This window comes from Schistocerca serialis, chromosome 8, assembly GCF_023864345.2.
Source record: "Schistocerca serialis cubense isolate TAMUIC-IGC-003099 chromosome 8, iqSchSeri2.2, whole genome shotgun sequence".
NCBI lineage: Eukaryota > Metazoa > Arthropoda > Insecta > Orthoptera > Acrididae > Schistocerca > Schistocerca serialis.
The window spans coordinates 422,761,522-422,781,168 of NC_064645.1; the positions used below are offsets into that span (position 1 = coordinate 422,761,522).

At 40.5% G+C, this 19,647-nt stretch overlaps 1 protein-coding gene across 1 annotated transcript in view; it reads right to left on the reverse strand.

Moving 5' to 3' along the window:
- Window positions 1-19,647, reverse strand: part of LOC126417045 (KH domain-containing, RNA-binding, signal transduction-associated protein 2-like) — a 318,731-nt gene that overhangs the window by 33,993 nt on the left and 265,091 nt on the right. The window contains exon 6 of the mRNA XM_050084936.1: window positions 1,470-1,659. Within this exon, the coding sequence (XP_049940893.1) occupies window positions 1,470-1,659 (190 nt within the window). The remainder of the gene's footprint in view (window positions 1-1,469; window positions 1,660-19,647) is intronic.

The window sequence follows — 19,647 nt, forward strand, 5'->3', positions numbered from 1 at the left end:
TGTAAGTCAACTACCCTGGCCGGCAAGATCTCCGGATCTGTCCCCCATTGAGCATGTTTGGGACTGGATGAAGCGTCGTCTCACGCGGTCTGCACGTCCAGCACGAACGCTGGTCCAACTGAGGCGCCAGGTGGAAATGGCATGGCAAGCCGTTCCACAGGACTACATCCAGCATCTCTACGATCGTCTCCATGGGAGAATAGCAGCCTGCATTGCTGCGAAAGGTGGATATACACTGTACTAGTGCCGACATTGTGCATGCTCTGTTGCCTGTGTCTATGTGCCTGTGGTTCTGTCAGTGTGATCATGTGATGTATCTGACCCCAGGAATGTGTCAATAAAGTTTCCCCTTCCTGGGACAATGAATTCACGGTGTTCTTATTTCAATTTCCAGGAGTGTATAACTCGAGACGATGTCCTCTTTCCTGCTCTGATCTTATTATCAAGCTGCCTTCCTGCACCCTCTATCATGCAGAATTTGAATCAGAACTCTATTACTGTAAAATCATTTTTCACCACCAGACGGTTTTTGTTTTCTTTACTGATTTGTTGTTGTTGTGGTCTTCAGTCCAAAGACTGGTTTGATGCAGCTCTCCATGGTACTCTATTCTGTGCAAGTCTATGCATCTCGGAGTAACTGCTGCAACCTACATTCCATGGAATCTGCATATTGTATTCATCTTTCATTCTACGGCTTTAACACCCCAAGTTTCCGTCCAGTACTAAATTGGTGATCCCTTGATGCCTCAGAAAGTGTCCTACCAACTGGACCCTTTGTTTGGTCAGGTATTCTCTTCTCCCCAATTCTTTTCAGCACCTCCTCAATACTTATTCGATCTACCATTTCTGCCAGGCACTTAAATGTGATTTGCAGAGTATCCACGTAATCTTCAGCATTCTTCTGTAGCACCACATTTCAAAAGCTTCTGTTCTCTTCTTGTCTAAACTGTTTATCGTCCATGTTTCACTTCCATACATGGCTACAATCCATTCAAATACTTACAGAAAGGACACCCTGGCACTTAAATCTATACTCGACGTTAGCAAATTTCTCTTTTACAGAAACGCTTTTCTTGCCATTGCCAGTCTACATTTTATATCGACTCTACTTCGATAATTATCAGATATTTTGCTACCCAAATAGTAAAAATCATTTACTACTTTAAGTGTCCCATTTCCTAATCTAATTCCCTCAGCATCACTTGATTTAATTCAACTACATTGCTTTATCCTCGTTTTGTTTTTGTTGGTGTTCCTATCATAAACTCCCTTCAAAATACTGTACATTCCGTTAAAGTGGTCTTACAAGTCCTTTTCATGTCCTGACAGACTTCTAGTGTTATTGGTAAACCTCAAAGTTTTGATTTCTGTACAAAATGAAAATAGCAGAGGACCATGTGTAGACCCCTGTGGTACACCACGCCTACCTGCTAACTACTTGCAAGCTGAACGACTGCGCACTGACTCACCCGGCTGCGGCGGCGGCTGCGTACGAGTCGTAGAGGTTGTAGAGCTGCGGCGCGGGGGCGGGGCTGACGGCGGGGTCCACAACATCGGGCTGCGCTTCCGCCTCCGACCCGTCGCGGGACAGCAGCGGCAGCACGGGCCGCGAGCGTGCCGGTCGCAGCCGGCTCAGGATGGAGCCGCCGCTGCGCAGGGCTGTCCACACATAGTGCAACGGCACACCATCACACATACATCATCACCACCATCCCACAAAAAAAGTACAACCAACTGCATGTTCTCTGGATCACAAGTGCGAACTCTTGCTGTGTAGCGGAACGAGTCAGATGTAATATTTATGGTATACCTTCTCACAGTGGAAGCATAAGCCCAGTGCTGATACGTTTTATTTGTCTTTAGCACATTTGTACTACATACTTAGAAGTAACAAACGCTGCTCTATGTGCGAAGAGCAAGTGTTTTGGAGAAAACGAAGCTTAAAATGTTACGAGTTAGATGAGCGTCACACGAGATTACGACGTGTCGAACAGCGGTATTAGTGCCACCAGCTAAGGTATAAGACTTACAAGTCTGTGTGTACTTCATTTCTTTCGTCATCAGTTAGTTTGAAGCCTAAATAGCAAATCGCATCTGCTGGTATCATCTCATTTCCTAATATAACTTCTCCAGGAACAAATCACTTCATTCGACTGCACTCCATTACATTTTTCCTTATCTTGTTCGACGGAATGTTAAATTCTAATGTTCCTTCCTTTTTCCACATTGTTGACAGTCGTTTTAGAGCCCTTCTTTAAAACATTTACTAATCTGTTCAGGTCCTTTGACGTCACTGATGTTCTATTTTCCTCATCGTCCACCAAATATTTGTATCACTACAGCTAATCATGTATTTTGTTAAAGAGGCGATGATAATAATAATAATAATAATAATAATAAAAATCGATATAGTGGTGTCAAGGTATAATAGAGGAACCTAAGTAATTGTGGTGAAACAAATAGTTGCGTTTTAGGGATACATTCATGTGCTTTTCCAATTAGATTTTGAATACTTCGTCCATAAGAGGCAACATTATGAGGGCAGAGACTCTTGATAGAAACAGATTAAACAAATTCTGCGTCAGTCACTTGGTTATTTTTCCACTACGTGTTTCGATGGATCACAGAAATCTTCAGGTGGAGAACTGTTTATTTACATAACTAGTGTTGGTGAAAGCTACAGACGTCCACTCACAGTAGCTGTGAAAAGGTGTGTTTACTCTTCAACAACACCGGTTATGTAAGTACACAACCCTCCACCTTAAGATGATTCCTGACGTGTACCATCGGAACGCGTAGTAGCAAAATAAACAAGTGACTGACGCAGAAACTGGTTTGTTTCTTAATTAAGTTTTAACAGGCTACATCTTGTAACGATACACGTATTACCCACTGTGTAAATTCTTAAAGACAAACTTTCCTGTGTTAGTGCCGAGGGCATATGTTTCAGCCTATTAATTTTTTAGGTGCTTGAACCACCTTACTGGAAGTAGTAAGAAACACAAACATTGATCTGTGTAGACAATCATGACCAAGAAAAGCTAGTAAATTATGGTCTGTCTCCCAGTTATTTTATTTGTTTGCCTGCAAACTCTGTGGAAATCTATGATACATATACGATTCCAGTGCTCTGCTAGAGTATTGGCTATTCGTCATAAACAAATCGCATTTCAAAATCAGGATGATGAAAGTTGGGGGTGTAATTGCTGTAAAAGTCAGAATTTTTAATGGAACATTTGGTAACTTTGGGAGGCAGTACCCCACGGCAATACTCTAGTAAAACAGAGGGACTGACAGCTGTACATAATGCAGTTTGTAGGCTACTCTACTAAAAAAGGGACTGACAGGTGTAGCGCAAACAGTCTTTGTTAACGCAGATTGCAACACAGAGGAAATAAGTATACACTAGTGCTATACTGAAAATGGGGAAAAGCATTTTTGTCAACTAGGAACCTTGTTACAGTGGTATACCATGCAAAGAAATTCTGTATCGAGATCTGATGGGGAGGCAATAAGGACACACGAAAGTTGATGGGCGTAGAAGGACACATTCCAGACAATCAAGACTGAGAAAAAATTATAATCTATATTCTGTCTGCCTGTAGTTTTAATTCCCTGCCTCTAAAGTACATGGAAATAGTAAATTCAGGATCCAATCAAGACATTATAATATTATGTAGCATAGTATAGTATAATAACAAATAGTATATACAGTATTATGTAGTATAGTATCATTTATTATTGTGTTATAGTATTACACAAATGTTATATTAAAGCTGGGGAAACATTTTTCTCAATTTAAAATCTTATTAAAGTCGTATAACATATACGAAATTATAAAAATATGGTTAATACCTAAAGGAACCAATATGTAAAGGAGATTTGAACCATTCCCAAGAACAGATTTCGTTCTGCATTTTGACTACTATAGGCGTAATAAGGAGTCACAAAAGTTGAGTGGTGTAGAGGCACACCTTCCAGATGATTAAGACCAAGAACAGGCCTTAAACTGTGTTCTGTCTGAGTATAGTTTCTATATTTTCTACCTGTAAACTACATGGAGGTTGTTAATACAAACTAAAACAAACACCATACATGTATTTAACGTAAGCATTAGACAGTAAAGTTGGATAATCGTATTTTCGCAATCTTTGATACTGTTCTTCACAATACAACTAAATGCAGGTAGTGGTGAATTAGGGATAATTCTCACGAATAATGCTATTCCACAAATCTTAAGAAAAAGAAAAAAGTATGTAGAACAGACTTACACCATACCCTGCTAAAGAAATTAAACCCCTAACTACAGTTAGTATTTCATGTGTACAAAAACGAAAACTAGAACTGATAAAAGCTTGAATTTTTTTAATAAACAAAAAAAGCGGAAAAAGCTGGAATATATGATGAAAAACTTGCCACAAAGGAGGAATATAAACAGTTACTGGATAAAGAAGCTGTTTCAGGTACGCAGGCAAGGCTTACGTACTACATTCAACACAACGTATGGGAAAATTTAGATAAGTGTGGGTTTTACAAAATATCATTATTTACTGTAAATCCTGATGGGAAGTGATCAGGAATTGGAGTGTTCAGAGAAATCAATTGATCAATGGATGTTCACTGTATTAAAGGATGCACAAAGAAAATTTTTGTCAAGGTCCATTATCATTTGGACAAGCTTAAGAGGGATTGTTACATTGTTCCTAATTGTGGCAGGCAGGACGTTTGTATCTTGTAACACAAGGGTCTCTTGCAGAATTAAAAACAGATGGTGTAACTACACTTAATAGGCATTTGATTGTAAAAGTTATAATCTTAAGTTTCATACAATAATTCCACAAGAATGTGGGGTAGACGAGCTACCAACAGAAACCCAGGAGGAGGTGGAATGTTTTTACCGTTTTGTAATGAAGGGAATAAGAGGCATGATTAACACTAACAAATGCTTTTTGCTACAGGTATTTCAGGGAAGGTTCAGAGCCCATTGTTAAAGCTATAAAAGAGATATTTAATACCAAGGAATTAGATACATATGTGAATTTTTAGAATTTATCCACACTTTATTTGTCTAATTACTGGTTGGGTAAAGGGCTAAAAGATTTCGATGGAGATTTAAATTATAATTTAAAGATTAAGTTGTGTGTTATTAAAATTGCACTAAGACAACATACATCATTGGTTGTTTTCTGAGTGTAAGTGTAAATACATAAATTAACAAACTTTTAGCACCCAGATATTTGCTTTTTTATTTACTGCGTCTATAGAATAAGTCCTAAAAAGTCTCCTATTTACGGTGTTCTACACATGTATTTTTGTTGGTGACATTAAACACAGAAGTTGCACATCATATCTTAGAGTCAAGTGTAAATGTTCGACTTCTCTCTGTGAAATACAACGTCACACTAACAGTAGCATTTCCCGTATATGAGATGGACAACATGTGATATCCAGAGGAAAGTAAGTAATGTGTAAGTGAAGTTTCAATAGTGATGCATATTTGATTATTGGTATGGAGAACTGTTAATCAGTTATACTTTCATCATTAAAAATTATTGTTTTTGAGATGTACATCGCTTCTATTACTATAATTTTTAGGTCACAATTTTGTGATCATCCACCTGTGCTCACATCCTGAGGGTCTTGATACCTCAGAACTTTACACAAAATGTTGCCAGCCACAACATCAGAGTAACCAGAAGAAAGTCTTCTATTAAAGAAATACCTGGCGCATACTAAGATGTTATACTGGGAATGTGAAGATTGCAAATGAGGAATACGTGAATGGAAAACGCTGTATAATAGGGATCGAATTGGGTAAAGGATATATAGATGAGGGCTTTGCTTTGTTGGAATACTGGCTATCCTTCTTATTATTAATGTTCTTCTCAAAATATACCAATTAAACAAATAGCGTTCAAGACTAATTCGCGACCGCTGTATCGAATGAACACGTAAAATTCCAATTTAAAAACATTTAATTCCTAGCGAGAAGAAGTGCAGAGCTTTCATGCATCAAATATGTAACGAGCAGCATTTTTCTGGGCTGTCTTCAGCTACAGATTACCAATATATACCAAAACACTTGACGATTATTTTATGAGAGACATATTGTGTCTCTGATCGCTAAGATAGGGTAGGCGTCCAGGCTGTTCTTTCTGGATAGTGTATGGTGCTCCAGGCATGGAATGTCACAACCGTTACATCACCTTCTTCCAGGATAATACAGAAAATCACTGGAACGAGTACTGGCATCTTGAGTATCACATCACATCCCTGGCACTATCTCATCTAATATCCACTATTCGATGTCTAGATACTTTTAATCAAATGGTGTAAACCACCAATGACGAATTTCAGTATACCTAGTAACTCAGTATCTATTGCCACCTACAATAACATCGAAAGTATGACAGTAGCTGAAAAGTTTGTGGGACAAATGTTGCATGGGACAACGGGGGCAATAATTTGAAGTTGGTTTTTTGTTGCTAGGTGGGGTCACGTGGGAGATATGAAGGTGAGCTCTGTTTTCTTAATTGGAATGCTATAGTTTGGTACTTATTTTCCGATAGCGACTATCGAGACGAATCCAATGTTGTGTAACAGTAAGGTCTTTGAAGGTCAATGAAGGTCAAAAAGATGGCACGCATGTCCATTTACAGAAGGTGTTCGAAGTGATGACCATTGGTACCAATGCAATGCTACAATTTCCATCGTCGAATCGAGCGAATGTAAATGATGTATTTCTTCAAAGAACAAGTCGATTTGCTTCTCATATACGGAGAACGCCAACGAAATTCAGTGAGAGCTAGAGACTTATATGGTGAAAGATATCTTCAACGTACTCACCCTGCACGTCGTACATTGAAATATGTGTATGATACATTGAGAGCAAGCGAATATTTATCGCATCGGAAACATATCCGGTAAAGGAAAGTTACTAACGAGGAAACGGAAATTGGTACTCCTACCACTGTGGTTCGAGATCCTTGAGTTAGTTCACGTCAAATCTCAAGGGAATCTGGCATAAGCCAGAGTAGTGTTGTTCGTGTTCTGTATCGCCATAAATATCATCCTTACTATATCAATCTCCTCCAAGAATTAACTGGTACGATTTGTGTGCGTCGCACTGAATTCTGCCAATGGGCTCAACTTCAGATTCAGAGTGATGATACATGTATTCATTTGATTTTATTTACTGACGAGGCTACACTCAGAAGCCATGGAAATGTTAATTTGCGTAACATACATTATTGGGCAACTGAAAATCCATGTCGGCTGCTGCAAGTTGCACACCAAAAACCGTGGCCGGTGAATGTATGGTGTGGGATTCTGGAGGATAGAATTATAGGCCCCTATTTCATGGAAGGATATCTTAATGCTAGGAAGTACACCACATTCCTGCAAGAAACATCAGGTCTCTCATATCTCTGACGCGATCCCATCTAGCAACAAAAAGCCAACGTCATATATGGTCCCCGCTATCCCATGCAACTTTTGTCCCACAAACTTTTCAGCTCCTATCATACTTTCAGAGATATTCTTGGTGGCAATAGTTAGTGACTCACCCTGTATATTACAGCTCATGTAACAATCTTCACTGTACAGGTCCTCCCACAGAACATTAATTTCTGAATATATTACCAACGAGAAATATCAGCGTTATAAAAATTATTGGAGTTGCTCCCTGTGGAGTGCAAGGGTGTTAAACAGGTAGCAACGTGCGGTACATTGCTTCAATTATCTGTGCGCCCTCCCAGGGAATTCTGCTACTTCCGCTACATGCACACTTGTAGCCGGTTTTGAACACTGCCGGGATCGCCTCCATAGAAGCAAAATGGGTAGGGTCCTTGCGCATACAATTGCGGCACCGACAGTGGCACGGCAGCTAATACTGGGAAGAGATGCACGTGATCTCGGAGACAATCATATGCGCGACTTCACATTTTTGTTTCTTTTAAATAAAGGCCATGCCTATTCTACTTCAATCCCATTCCCAGGGTGGGGTTTTTAAATCGTCCTATGGGCCTAGATCAATGGGGGAGAGGGTCGTGACAAGTTGTAGGTATCAGGTTACACAGTGACCTTGAATTTACCACACTCATTTACCCTAGAGGCGTGGGCAGTGACCTCGATTGACCTTGGGTCCTTAATCTCCCAGAGCCTGCCTAGGATAGAAATGGTACATCCACAGTGCTGCTATACAACATACAAAATATTCAGAGGTACTGTATGTAGTTTCTTTCGGAGTTAATGAACAGCTCTTAAATGTAATGTCTGTTATGTTTTATATTTATTCGGTTTAACGCAATAGTTGAAATACGCTTTATCTCGCTGGAAGAAATTTGATAGCAGTGTATGTCAAATTTACAAATAAAATAAGTTATGCAAGGTTATTGAGGTTATTAGTAAAATTGCAAATTGGAAAACATCTAAATGACCTGATTTCTAGAATACACAATTCTTCCCGGTTGATAGCGTGAATCAATAGGACAGTTGTCATGTTGATGGCACAAATTGATATGTAGTTGAAGTTTGTAGGGGTACTACTATCGATATTGGTGTGACGTCGTCAATCGAAGTCATTACGCATCGTTGGTTGTATGGAACATTCTGAAATGAGAACGCTTTTTTCGGCAGGAGACTTTGTGTTTTATGTTTCGTTTACCAATACCCAAGAGCTTTTACGCGGGGTGAGAGCAGTCGCTTTTCGGGTTTCGCGTGGGACGCTCGTATGCAGCCGAATCACACCAGTAATATGTGAACAGTTTGTACGGGATCATAAACATAAGTTTGGAAGTTTTCAGTCGAATGGTAGGGCAACAGTGAATGATACATCGGCTTATTCGTGGAGGGCACGAGCAATTACGAAATAAGTACATTGTCGGACTGTTTTACTATCTGAACAATTAATAAGGATTCCATAAACTGCTATTTTGGGATAGTTTGAATTAGGAAAAGCTATACAACAATGGCAAACTGCAGTGTGAAAGTGGAACTAATTTTAACTCATAATATGAGCATGGTTGTGTCTAGCAGTTATTAGGAAGTGCGTTACTTATCAACTCAATAAATGAGGTAAATCTTACCAACTTTCAGAGCCTATTACACTTATAATTGAAGACCTGTAATATTCGTAAGAAAAAGACATCTAGCTCAATTATCGTATGAAACACGTTCTCTGCGTTAGCCATCCCTTACCCGTGTCCTATCGCCGAAAAGAGACATCTTTCAATTAAGAATCAGCAAAACGTGGTAGAGGGGAAGTTACAATATAATGAAACAACTTGAATAATTAAATCATTAAAATTCTTTAATATTACAAATTGACAGGTTAGGGCAATCTGTTTAAATAATACAGTACTGTTTCCGGACAAACGCAAAAATTTTACCCCTTTAAATTTTCATTCACACTCTGGATTTAATATCAGTAAAAACACGATAAGGGGATGTATACTTCACTCTGTTTCCTTAAAAAGCTGTTATGTCGTTCTTAATCGACTACTCAATATATTCAACTATACTATGAGACAGTAGGTTGTAGAAACTGACAATGCCGTAAGAGAGCAAAGCACCTCCTCGCCTTTCGCAAGAACTTTTATCGCCTTTCGGTGTGGCTGTGCCTCCTTTGTGAAAACGCCGACGAAGCCCATAACAAAGACCGCGACACAATATCAGTCTCGAAGAATCTCTTCGGCAGAGCGACCGAGATATTGCATCGCTTCGGTTGATATTTTCCCCTATACAACACCAGCGCTTTATTCAGTTGCCGCAATTTCCTATTCAGTAGACGGCCTTCTCGAAATTCCACATTCTTCTGTCCAAAATACTTTACAGTTGCTATAAATAATCAGATATTTTCAGGATGTACGTGCAGGTCAGAAAGTCTTTATATCCCCACACGTGCAAGACTATACGATCTCTTACTAATTCCATAGAATGTGTTTTCAGTAATAGCCTGCGTGCCTCTTCCTTTTATTTGTATTTGAACTTTTCTGCTGCCATGGGCAACGATCACACGGTTATCTCCACTTCTTAATTTTTTTTGTTTTGCCGGTATTTTTTTCTTCTCTGCCTCATTCCTGCACGCTCTTGTTCAGAGAATTCTCTTCCTGTTCTTCAACTCCTTCTTCTTGATATGTCGTAGGATAGGTACAGAATTCTTGCCCTTTTTTGCTCTGAACTTCTCTCTGTTTCGTATATCTTCTTTACTGATGTCATACATCCCGTTATCCTGAATTACATTTTCAGCCTTGGGGACATTTTTGTGTGTCCTCCTGGTTGGTCTTTGACATATTTGCTATCCTATCTCATTTCGTTCGTATAATATGTCAAAGAAAGCCACACTCCGTTGCTTTATTATTGCTGACATCTTTTCAAGTTTTAATTTCTTGTTTAATCACATTTGAGATGCAAACTCCTGTGGTGTTATATTTTTCGCCACCGGAAATATCCATTCTCTTTCTTGCTGTTTCTGATACTCCCTCTCTGACAATTCTGTTTGTAGCATATCAACATTTAAGTTTGAGTACGGAACGATGAAGTCTACTTTTGGAGTGATTTCTAAATGTTCATGCAGACTCTGTATGGTGTCTCATTGTTCATCTACTGCCTTCTCATTAAGGGTCAGAATGAGAATTTCACCTAAGTACTCAATCTTCCGTGTTCCGTTGATGTCTGTACATTTAGTCCTCATCTTCCTGTTCGGCTCTTTTACATCTTTGTTAGTGTATTCTGCCTTTGGGAATGAAATTATTTGTAATGCTGTCTTCTCTGCTGTTTCTTTTAAACTGTGTTCTAAATAGTGATTTTTCGAGAAAAATAGTAAATCATCTGCAAATCTGTCTGAGATACTGTGTGGACTCGTTTCTTTCTGCCATCCTTGTATTATATCCTCCAGGATGCGATTAAATACGACTGGTGAAAACCCATCAACGTGTCTAACTCTTATTTTGATTTAAATGGGTCTGACAGCTTCTCTGAGTATGTGAGTTTTGATTATGTGTTCCCTAACATTTGCTTCCTAATTGCTCTTGTCATCAAAATATCCACGGGTGTACTGCCGGTCTACAGCGTCCAACGGGCACAATATTTCGGCGATCATACATGTCGCCATCGTCAGGTGAACTGACGGACTGAGCTCCTGTGGACGTGCCGGCACGGAGATCCGTACGCTATGGCTGCTCAGGGGGAACTGGGTTCGGTCGAGGCGGCGGCCGATTTAAATACCCTCCGCCCGCGGCGCGCTCCCTCCGCTGTCCGCGCCCCGCGCCACGGTCGCGCGGTGGAACAGATTGCGACGGCGTCTGAGATGACGTCTGAGTGATGGCTCTGTCCGCCGTGGTCGTCACAACTATACGTTTGCTCGATTTACCCTTGATTAACCTCAATGCTCTTGTCATGTCATCTATTCCATTCTATTTCAGCACTTTTAGATGAGTGTCTGGGTGTATGGAGTCATTCGCTATCTTAGAGTCAAGAAATGTCAAAAGGACTTTTTTTTCTACTGCTACCATTGTCGTTTTGATCGAGTTCTTAAACGTGAAGATGTTTCTTCTCCATGACCATCATTTTCTGAATCTTGCATCGTACTTTTTCAATTTCTCATGTATTTTTGTCGTATTTCTAATATGTCATGCTTTGGGCAATACGTTGTACGTGATTAAACTGGAACATATTTGTGATTGCTGACGTTTATTTTGCCCGCTTTCTTATGTAACGAGTGAGTTACAGCACCTCTCCAAATAACTGCGACGTTTCCTGTGTGCCAAATACTCGTTTTTTTGAACAGCCACTGTAGCGTTTCTAGTTCTTTGCCTCCTGCATACTTAACAAGCTCCAAGACGATTAAGTCTTTGCAGATATTTTGATATTCATTAGGCCCACTTTTTTTAAAAATTTCCATCATTCTGTAGGGATTTAGACGGAAAGTTTAAGCAATGATTCTTGGAAAGTCAGATCATCCCGAAGAGCTTCGCGACTGATGAGGTTCTTGAAACACTTGGTCACTTTGTTGGAATTATGTTTTATGTGCAAAATTAATTTACCGAGAAAGTTTCTAAAATCAGAAGCTTTTACTTTATTAATTCTCATTTCTTGCTACAACAATAATGTAAGGTGGATATGGACAGACTGAAGCAATTTTAGCCTTTCGCTGCTACATTTCTAGCGGTCGTTCGCCTCCTCTCTCACCTGGTGTTGCTGACCCATTACATCTTTATATGGCGTCTTTCTTGGTAAATAGTGTTCGAAACGTAACAAAACTTTTCGTTGTGTGTACTGCTCCACGACAGTCACAACAAAATCCATGTACGAGTAAATAACTATATCCCGCTCATGATGATTACCAGTATTCACGAACTCTTGTCTAAAAACAAGGTGAAAGTTTTTGCATTAATATAAAAAATTTCATCATTTAACAACATAAATCTACATCATGTGAACCCAGCTGGACGTATGTTTACCAGTAATCCTCCACAGGATTAAGGTTAGTTGTATGGAAACCTACGTAAATTAAGAGTAATACCATTGAATAGCTTCTGCGAAAACTGGGCATTTGTAGTAAAAATATATAAACTGAAAGACCGAAATTTTAACTTGTCGTATGAAATTTATTATTTCTAATGTTACGTTATGTTTAGTGAAAACACTCTTCCCCGTATCGTGGGACGTCTTATTGATCGTTATTATCAAGTGACAGATGCCATCCCCTTAGTAAAGCCACTTTTTGTATATTTTTTGTTTCACCTACTGATCCTCTTATTTCCAATGAGCCGAGCTTGGAAAGTCGTTTCACTGTACGTTTTTCAAAGCTCACCCGCCGCTTCTTAGGTACTTAATCTAGATTGATTCTAACAGTATATTACACAGGTCCCGAAATTTCCTGTCTTCATCTCACCAAATACACATCCAGACAGTAAGGAGATGGGACAGATCTTCGCTTCTTGCTGATACATCTTCAGTCAGTGTTAATGCATTACCGATAGGAGAACATTACGTTGTTTTACTTAAGACCGTCATCCAGAACTCCAGGAATATATTGATATCCCACACATTTTACACTGTAAGTTTCTCATAGCGCTAAAAGATGTTTCCTGAATTGAAATAGTGTAATTATTCCACTTTCACGGACTGCAGGTGCTGACTGGTATGGATGTTACAGAAGCACCAGTTTCATAGATTATCGATATGAAGTACTACCACAAATTATTTACAGAGGAGTGGAAAGTTTGCCAATACCTGACTTTTGGGAAGATCAGTTTGGGTTCCACAGAAAAATAAAAACATGAGAAAAAATCATTGAATTAACTCAGGTGATAGTGAGGGAATTAGACAAACACATGACAGACAAATTAGTAGATGAGTTTAGCTAGTTGAGTAAAAAACGATCGACGATAGCCCAAACATAGAGGACATAATTGGAAACTGGCTATACCAAGGAAAAAATTAGGGAAAAGAAGCAATTTGTTAATATCTGATAATAATTCAAGTTTTAGGAAGTGTTTCTGAAAGCACTTGTGTGGAATATAACCTTGGAATTTAGTGAAATATGGACAAAATGTTCAGAGAAGACGAGAATAGAGGCTTGTTGAATTATAACGCCACAGAAGAATACTGAAGATTGGATCAGTAGAGTGGGTCACTTATGAGGAGATACTGAATCGAATTGGGGAGAAAAGAAATATATGGTCCAACAACACAAAGAAGGAAACTGTTGATAGGACACATCGTGAGTCATCAAGGAATAGTGCATTTGGTCATGGAGATAATTGTACTGCGTGGCGGGTGTGTGTGTGTGTGTGTGTGTGTGGGTGTGTGTGAGTATGTGGGGGGGGGGGGGGGTGATCAAGTCTATAGTAAGCAAGTTCCCTTGGATGTAGGACGTAAAACAATAGTTAAGCAAAGATGACAGACTTCCACTGTATTAACTGTCGTTGACAAGATAGACATTGGACTGAAGGCCACAACAACACACCGCACAATCGAAGATTCGTAGGTACTGATATTCAATTGGCAGAGGTAACCAAAAGCTGGTCTGGCTACGTCACTTTCGATTCAGTCGTTTCCTTACCCGAGTTCGTTACGTAAAATGAAACATTTCTTGCTCTCAATCTGCTTTGAAAGTTTGCACCGCCATCAGGAAAACACTCTTGAACAGGATCGACCAGCATGATCAGCTGTACCAAAAAATTGGCATTCGAACTGAGGACCACAACTACCCCAACTCAAACACCTTTTTGTTATATCAACTGCACATTCGTGGTAAATACTAGTTACCTTTATTATATATTACTTAAAGATTTGTCTTCGTTTTGTCATTATTCTTCTGCAGAGCAATGAAAACTACAGCCATTCTGAGTAAACACACTGACGAAAAAACACCTAAACATAATTGATGTGGAGTAACGATATTTCGCGAATACATTTGTCTACGTGACATGTTTAAGTGATTCACACTGCAAGATTCCAGGTTAACGTAAACGTGAGATAAGACATTGCAAATAAGAAATACTGATACATTGATAACAGGTGTAACTGGAAAAATCTTGAATGAAACCATGCAAACGTGCATGCATTGTGATGTATAGGTGCAGGACGCCAGTGAGTCGCATCGAGTTCCATGCCTGTTGCACCCAGTACAGGGGCGGTTAATGCTGGTAGTGAATGACACTGGAGATATCGACCGATGATGTCCCATATGGGCTCGACTGGAGACATATACAGGGTTATTACAAATGATTGAAGCGATTTCACAGCTCTACAATAACTTTATTATTTGAGATATTTTCACAATGCTTTGCACACACATACAAAAACTCAAAAAGTTTTTTTAGGCATTCACAAATGTTCGATATGTGCCCCTTTAGTGATTCGGCAGACATCAAGCCGATAATCAAGTTCCTCCCACACTCGGCGCAGCATGTCCCCATCAATGAGTTCGAAAGCATCGTTGATGCGAGCTCGCAGTTCTGGCACGTTTCTTGGTAGAGGAGGTTTAAACACTGCACATAATCCCACAGAAAGAAATCGCATGGGGTTAAGTCGGGAGAGCGTGGAGGCCATGACATGAATTGCTGATCATGATCTCCACCACGACCGATCCATCGGTTTTCCAATCTCCTGTTTAAGAAATGCCGAACATCATGATGGAAGTGCGGTGGAGCACCATCCTGTTGAAAGATAAAGTCGGCGCTGTGGGTCTCCAGTTGTGGCATGAGCCAATTTTCCAGCATGTCCAGATACACGTGTCCTGTAACGTTTTTTTCGCAGAAGAAAAAGGGGCAGTAAACTTTAAACCGTGAGATTGCACAAAACACGTTAACTTTTGGTGAATTGCGAATTTGCTGCACGAATGCGTGAGGATTCTCTACCGCCCAGATTCGCACATTGTGTCTGTTCACTTCACCATTAAGAAAAAAATGTTGCTTCATCACTGAAAACAAGTTTCGCACCGAAAGCATCCTCTTCCATGAGCTGTTGCAACCGCGCCGAAAATTCAAAGTGTTTGACTTTGTCATCGGGTGTTAGGGCATGTAGCAACTGTAAACGGTAAGGCTTCTGCTTTAGCCTTTTCCGTAAGATTTTCCAAACCGTCAGCTGTGGTACGTTTAGCTCCCTACTTGCTTTATTCATCGACTTCCGCGGGCTACGCGTGAAACATGCCCGCACGCGTTCAACCGTTTCTTCGCTCACTGCAGGTCGACCCGTTGATTTCCCCTTACAGAGGCATCCAGAAGCTTTAAACTGCGCATACCATCGTCGAATGGAGTTAGCACTTGGTGGATCTTTGTTGAACTTCGTCCTGAAGTGTCATTGCACTGTTATGACTGACTGATGTGAGTGCATTTCAAGCACGACATACGCTTTCTCGGCTCCTGTCGCCATTTTGTCCCACTGCGCTCTCGAGCGCTCTGGCGGCAGAAACCTGATGTGCGGCTTCAGCCGAACAAACCTTTGTGAGTTTTCTACGTATCTGTAGTGTGTCGTGACCACATGTCAATGAATGGAGCTACAGTGAATTTATGAAATCGCTTCAATCATTTGTAATAGCCCTGTATAATAAACGAGCAGTACAAGACAACATGTCAACACACTTTAAAGCATGTTGGATTACAACGGTTGTATGTGGGCGAGCGTTACCCTTTGGAAAATGCCCCCTAGATTGTCGTTCATGAATGGCAGCACAATAGGTCGAATCAGCAGACTAACGTACAAATTTGTAGTCAGGGTGAGTAGGACAACGACATGAGTGCTCCTACTGTCGTACGTAATAGCATCGCAGATCATAATTCCAGGCAGGTGTATACCCAGTGCGCCTAGGGAGCACACAGTTTGGTTGCTGGCCCTCAGCTGGTCTCCTCCTAACCAACACACGGCCGTCACTGGCACACAGACAGAACCAGTTGTCATCAGAAAACACAACAGACCTCCAGGCCTCCAATGGGCTCTCGCTTGACTCCACTGTAGTCGTATATGTTAGTGCTTTGGCATCAGTGGAATGCACGCTACAGGGCGTCAGACTGGGTGCTCTCATTGAAGTAAACGATTTGTAACAGTTCGTTGTGTCACTTTGGTGCCAGCTGCTGCTCAATTTGCTGTTGCAATACGATGCGCATCAGCCATACGCTGAAGACGATGGTTCTCCCTGTCGATAGTGTCATCGTCCTGGAACTGGTGTTCTTGAGACTGTACATACTCGCGACCAGCTCTGCCAGCAATCATGTACAGGGCCTACATTTCTGCCAAGCCTTTCTGCAATATCGCAGAAACAACATACCGTTTCCCGTAACCCTACCACACGACCTCGTCCGAACTCAGTAAGGTGTTGATAATGGAGTCTTTGTCGCATCAAAGGCATTCTGGATTAACATCAACTCACCACGTTCGTTACGGCGTGTGTTTAAAACAAACCTGATTCGATCCGCATTGTGGCGCTACTTGCGCTACTCTTATGTGACTGCCGCTAAATTTGAACAGACATCATCCTTCAAATGTAGAAACACACCTGTCAGCTTTCGTTGAGCGGCACAATTCCTTATTGGTGTTGTGATTCTTTTCCGTCAGTGTAGTATCGGAAATACGCCTGTTCAGATGCGTCAATGAAATGCCGAGCTAATCGGCAACGGGGATCAATAAGAAACATACGATAAAACCATCAATAAAGTAATACGTCTGAGCTTGATTCGTATTTTCCTGTCACAAATACCACAATTTGTATTACTGACGGGAAGTCATCGAGTGAAACGGACGTTACACTTGAGATTCCCCAAGAAAGCATTATAAGCCGACTGTTGTTCTTAATATGTTACATATAAACAACTTAGGAGACAATCTAAGCAGCCCTATTACATTGTTTGCAGATAACAGAGTCGTTCATCGTCTAGTAAAGTCTTCAGTACCTCAAAATGAATTCTAAAATGGCTTAGACAAGATATTTCCTTCGAGTGAAAATTGTCAACGGACCCTATGCAATAAAGAGTGTGAGGTTCTCCAAAAGAGAACTAACAAACACCGTTAAATTTCGGTTACACAATAAAACACATAAATTTAAAGGCTGTCGTTTCAACCTAACACTAATGAAACCATTACGTAGAACATGTTCCGGGGTTTTATTGGCAGAGCACGTAGAAGATGCAACAAATTTACGTAAGATACTCATTATACTACGCTTGTCCGCCCCTTCTAGGGTACTGCTGGGTGTTATCAGATCCTCACCAAATAGGTTTTACATAATACTTCCAGAAAGTTCTAAGGAGGGCATCCCGATTTGTATTGTCATTAAATGCGGAAAGAGCGTTCATGGGTATGATAAGAGAGGTGAGGTGACCATCACTAAAATGAAGGCCATTTTTCGTTCAGCCAAGATGATTGCACGACATTTCAATGACAAACTATCTCATGCTGAAAGATTTTGTCGACTCTCACTTTCATAGGGGGAAAAAAAATGGCTCTGAGCACTATGGGACTCAACTGCTGTGGTCATAAGTCCCCTAGAACTTAGAACTACTTAAACCTAACTAACCTAAGGACAGCACACAACACCCAGCCATCACGAGGCAGTGAAAATCCCTGACCCCGCCGGGAATCGAACCCGGGAACCCTGTCGTGGGAAGCGAGAACGCTACCGCACGACCACGAGATGCGGGCTCATAGGGGGAAAGAACCATTATAATGAAATAAGGGAGATCGAGGTCACACGAAAATATTTACAAGTTCATTTTTTCCACATGCTTTTCGACAGTGGAGCGGTAGAGCTATGGATTAAAGTCGTTTTATGAACTCGCTGCCACGCAGTTGCGTGTTACATGAGGAGTAATAACGTCGCTGTAGATACAGGTGTAACTCTACTTACGCGCTAATTGACATCCTTCTTGGTAATGTCACTGTTGTTGTAAAAGGTGGTCACAACGCGTGTTACCTGTGTCAACCACACACATTAAGAAACTTCTTTGTGGAAGACGCCACACCAGTGAAACAAATAACTTGGGAACGAAACACTTCATAGAGAGGGCTGTTCATTTAAAACGAGGAAAATCACTGTCCTGTGCATTAGATAGTTTCGAAAACGTACCTGCTCAAATTAGTCAGTCTAATTCGTGAGCAGTCAGCCCACTTCAGAACACTTGTGATAAATTTTACTGACACTGATCGTTGATTAACGTGAGATTCGCGTCTGTATTAAGGTAAAATGTAATAAAAAAGAAATCATAAATGTGTTTGTTGATAATTTTACGCGTTAATCTCGTGAGATCCAGCTGTATTAGTCCGTGTTTTAAATGCTTCAAATCATTGAGAAATGTGTTGCGTAATTCTGGAACGTCTGCCACAACGGCCTGTGGCGGCACATAGGTCTACTGGATTCGGAGTTTTCTGACTGATCTGTTAACTCTCGCACGTACGGTGTCCCGTGTGAATCGTACATAGCTGGTTTCCCGGAATTCATTATGTTCTTGTCCTTCTATGCAAAAAGTGATAATTAGCGTGCATCACATGTGAAAACAAGGTAACAGTCACACAGAATTTTGTATCGCTATTATTCACGGGTATATTTTTGGAAAGATAAGAGCTCTTACAACAATACGAAATCTTAATATGAAGTAATGTGAGGCTGTCGGTCAATATTGTTTGAAATAACACACCAGATTATTGCACGCAGAGTACAAATAATTATTTCAAGATATGTACACTTATTTTAGAAACTGCGTTGATGTTAACCATAACGAAATAACAGGAACGGGAGCGAACGTTAGGTAGGAAAGAAAGATACAAGGTTTATTTAAAAATTTAACACCACGGGCTGTATAAACAAAAGACGACAAATACAACTACGGACTTTTCGCTGTGAACAAATGAGGTATCAGATGGGATTGCTTCCTTTCTCGGCCAATTACAATGATGCAATCTACTCCGGTTGTGGAACGAGTCGTGGTACCTCGTTTTGCGACGCTTCGACGTGTTTCTCACTCGTCTTCTTCAAGCGAAGTGTCGGTTTCATTTCCAGCTCGTTCATTTATAGCCGCTGTGCTGTAGACTGTTCTGCTGAAGGTCCAACGGGTGTGCCCATCGGGTTCAGTCATCAAAGAGACTGCGTAAACAAGAGTACACGACCGCCTTTCAACTGGAGACAGCGGTTTCCAGCTGAGCTCCGCA